This window comes from Verticillium dahliae, genomic scaffold (assembly GCF_000150675.1).
Source record: "Verticillium dahliae VdLs.17 supercont1.3 genomic scaffold, whole genome shotgun sequence".
NCBI lineage: Eukaryota > Fungi > Ascomycota > Sordariomycetes > Glomerellales > Plectosphaerellaceae > Verticillium > Verticillium dahliae.
In genome coordinates this window covers 816,548-819,219 of record NW_009276940.1, presented here as the reverse complement: position 1 = coordinate 819,219, position 2,672 = coordinate 816,548, and the positions used below count along the sequence as shown (strand labels likewise).

General features: G+C 62.2%; 2 protein-coding genes across 2 annotated transcripts in view; one reads left to right on the top strand and one right to left on the bottom strand.

The window, feature by feature from the left end:
• Positions 1 to 297: 297 nt before the first annotated feature.
• VDAG_01879 (uncharacterized protein) lies at positions 298 to 1,939 on the top strand (the record flags this gene model as incomplete). The annotated part of the gene is made up of 3 exons (XM_009657908.1): positions 298 to 572; positions 715 to 1,061; positions 1,347 to 1,939. The coding sequence occupies 3 exons, from the start codon at positions 298 to 300 to the stop codon at positions 1,937 to 1,939; spliced, it is 1,215 nt and encodes a 404-aa protein (XP_009656203.1).
• A 166-nt stretch (positions 1,940 to 2,105) lies between these two features.
• VDAG_01878 (uncharacterized protein) overlaps positions 2,106 to 2,672 on the bottom strand; it is a gene marked incomplete at both ends in the record, with an annotated part of 958 nt that continues 391 nt past the window's right edge. Inside the window, one exon of the mRNA XM_009657907.1 lies at positions 2,106 to 2,666. Within this exon, the coding sequence (XP_009656202.1) occupies positions 2,106 to 2,666 (561 nt within the window). The remainder of the gene's footprint in view (positions 2,667 to 2,672) is intronic.

Below are 2,672 nucleotides of genomic sequence, written 5' to 3'. Positions count from 1 at the left end.
AGAAGGGGAGTGGATCGGCCCTCGCTTCGTGAACGAGAGCGAGAAGTAGGGCAGGGGAGGGGCGAGGCGCCGTGTCTCGCGCGTGGGAAAAAGAGTCAAAGTCATGACGGGGGGAGGGGGGAGAGAGGGAGAGGGGGGCACGGGCTGGGTGTGTTTTGGGCAGAGTACGGCTACCCCGGTTGTCGATCGGTGAACTCGGGGATATTGTAAAAAGGGCGTGTGTCCTGCTGTTGGGCTGCGTTCGAGGGCAGGGGGGGTTGATGTCTTGTTCCGGGTTTGGGTCACTCTCATGTCTTGATGCCCGTTTCGTTCGTTTCGACCTGGTCGTCAACCGTCATCATCATCGCCATCGCCATCACAACCATCCAAACCATCATCACCACGACCATCAACATCTACACATCTTGTGACCAGCGCTGCCAACCTCGCTGCTTCGCTGCTTGGCGCCACAACGCTCGCTCGCCAACACTTCATGACTACGACGAGAGCTGGGCTTTGACTCTACCAACAACCAAACGTGATGAACAGTCCACGCCAGGCACCATGTTCCCTAGCGAGACGGGGACCGAGGGGTAGCAGCAGCAGCAGCAGCAGTAGCAGCAGCAGCACACATGGCCTCCCGCCTCTCCTCCTCCTCGTCTCCGCCGCCCTCGCCCTTCTCCTCCCGACAACAGCAGCCCAGTCGACGGATGCGCCCTGCTTCTTCCCCAACAGCACCGCCGCCGCGGCCGACATGGCCCCGTGCGGCGGCGCCGGCGCCGACACGACGCACTCGCACTGCTGCAACCAGGGCTGGGCCTGCCTGAGCAACGGCCTCTGCATGGCCGCCGGGCAGGATCCCGCCCAGCTCGCCGGCGCAACCCTCATGCGCGGCGCCTGCACCGACCAGACCTGGACGAGCCCCGACTGCCCGCGGTGGTGCACCAATGCCGAGGACCTCGACGACCTCAACGTGCCCCAGCCCATCGCCGCATGCCAGGCCGTGCCTGGCGCCTTTTACTGCGCCAACTCGGACGACGCCGCCGACTGCGACGAGGAAGAGGAGGTCATCCGCTTTTCCGGTACGTTCTCCCCCTCCAACTCTCTTTCCGTCCTGTTTTTGTTTTCTACTACTACTTTTTTTTTTCTTTTCCTTCTCGACTTTTGGTCCCCTCGCGCACCGCGCGCGCCAAGACAGCCGACGGGAAGCAGATATGCTTGTTGTTTTCCCCGAAGCTTAGCAAGAAGCTTAAACAACGCTCGAGCGCCGGCCGCCGTTCCACTCCAAGCACCGCAAACCAAGCTCGGCCGACCCCTGTCTCCGCGTGACGCATGAACGTACCCCACCAACTAACAACCATATCCAGGCGGCGCCCCGTCCGCCGTGACCACGATAGGTGTGTCGCCTACGTCCACGTCAGATTCTTCCTCGGCAACATCCGGCGGCGCCTCCCAGACCTCCACTTCACCCGCCGACGCTGCCACCTCGGCCGCCGAGTCCGGCTCGGGCGGCGATGGCGGTGGCGGTGGCGGCGGCTCTGGCGGCGGCGGCGACTCCAACGCCCTCGAAATTGGCCTCGGCGTCGGTATCGGTGTCGGCGGTCTCGGTGTCCTCGCGGCCCTCATCTTCTTTTTCCTCTGGCGCCGGCGTGTTCGAAAGACAAAGGCAGCTGCGGACGCTCTTGAAGCCAACGAGGCTGCCGCCGCAGCGTCCAGCCCGACCGATGCCGACGGTGAAAAGGGCACCCCCAGCTCCGCTGGCCCATGGAGCCCCGTGTCCGGCAGTAGCGAGCTGCCGACGACTGTGTCACGGGATGTGCAGGAGGCCGGCGCCGACTCGGCCGTCTTCGAGGCTCCGGTGGGACATACCACAGCAGGGAGGGCCGAGGCGCCCGAGGATCCGCGGAGGTTCGAGGCTCCCGTTTTTCAAGGCACGCAGGGACGGCATGAGTTGGCTTGAGCTATGGCGAGTTTCGTCAACGTGAACATAGGTAGTAAACATGTACACTTATTATGAGTATGAATTGACAGGTTTATGATAGAAGAAACTGGTATCAAAGAGACGACAGGAAAAACACTTTGTTGTACATGACGAGAACGTGACGAGAACATGACGGACTAGGTGATTAGAGCTTCTTCCCACCATTCAGATGCCAGGCGAAGACCTTGAGGAACCTTTCCTTACCGTCACCGACCATGGTGTCGCCATGGCAGGGAATGACCGTCTCAAAATCCCACTCGGCAATGCGACGGACGCTCTCGCTGTAGCCCTTCCGGTCCTTGGCGCTGAACAGGTGCCACTGGACGCGCCTCGCCCACTTGCCGTCGCCTTCGGTCGTCTGCAGGCTGCCGAACAGCCTATCGGCAAGACCAGGAGCTTTCTGAGCGTCGGGTACCCGAGAGTATTGCTCGGTGGCAGGCAGGTTGAAAAACAGATCGGCCTGGATGAGGACACGGTCGGGGCGGAAGTAGAAGACGAGTTCCTTGTTGGGGTGAGCGTCTACAAACTCGTAATCAAAGTCGGCATCGAAGGGCCGGGGTCGATGCGGAGGTCGCGCTTGGCTGGACCGGCCTCGAAGACGACGGCAAAAGGGTCGTCCCGGAACTTGTCGTCGCTGGATGCCTGCTGGGGCGCGTTTCTCGGGGAAGCCAGCCGGGCCCATGAGCTTGACATCGCGCAGAGCCGACTGCCG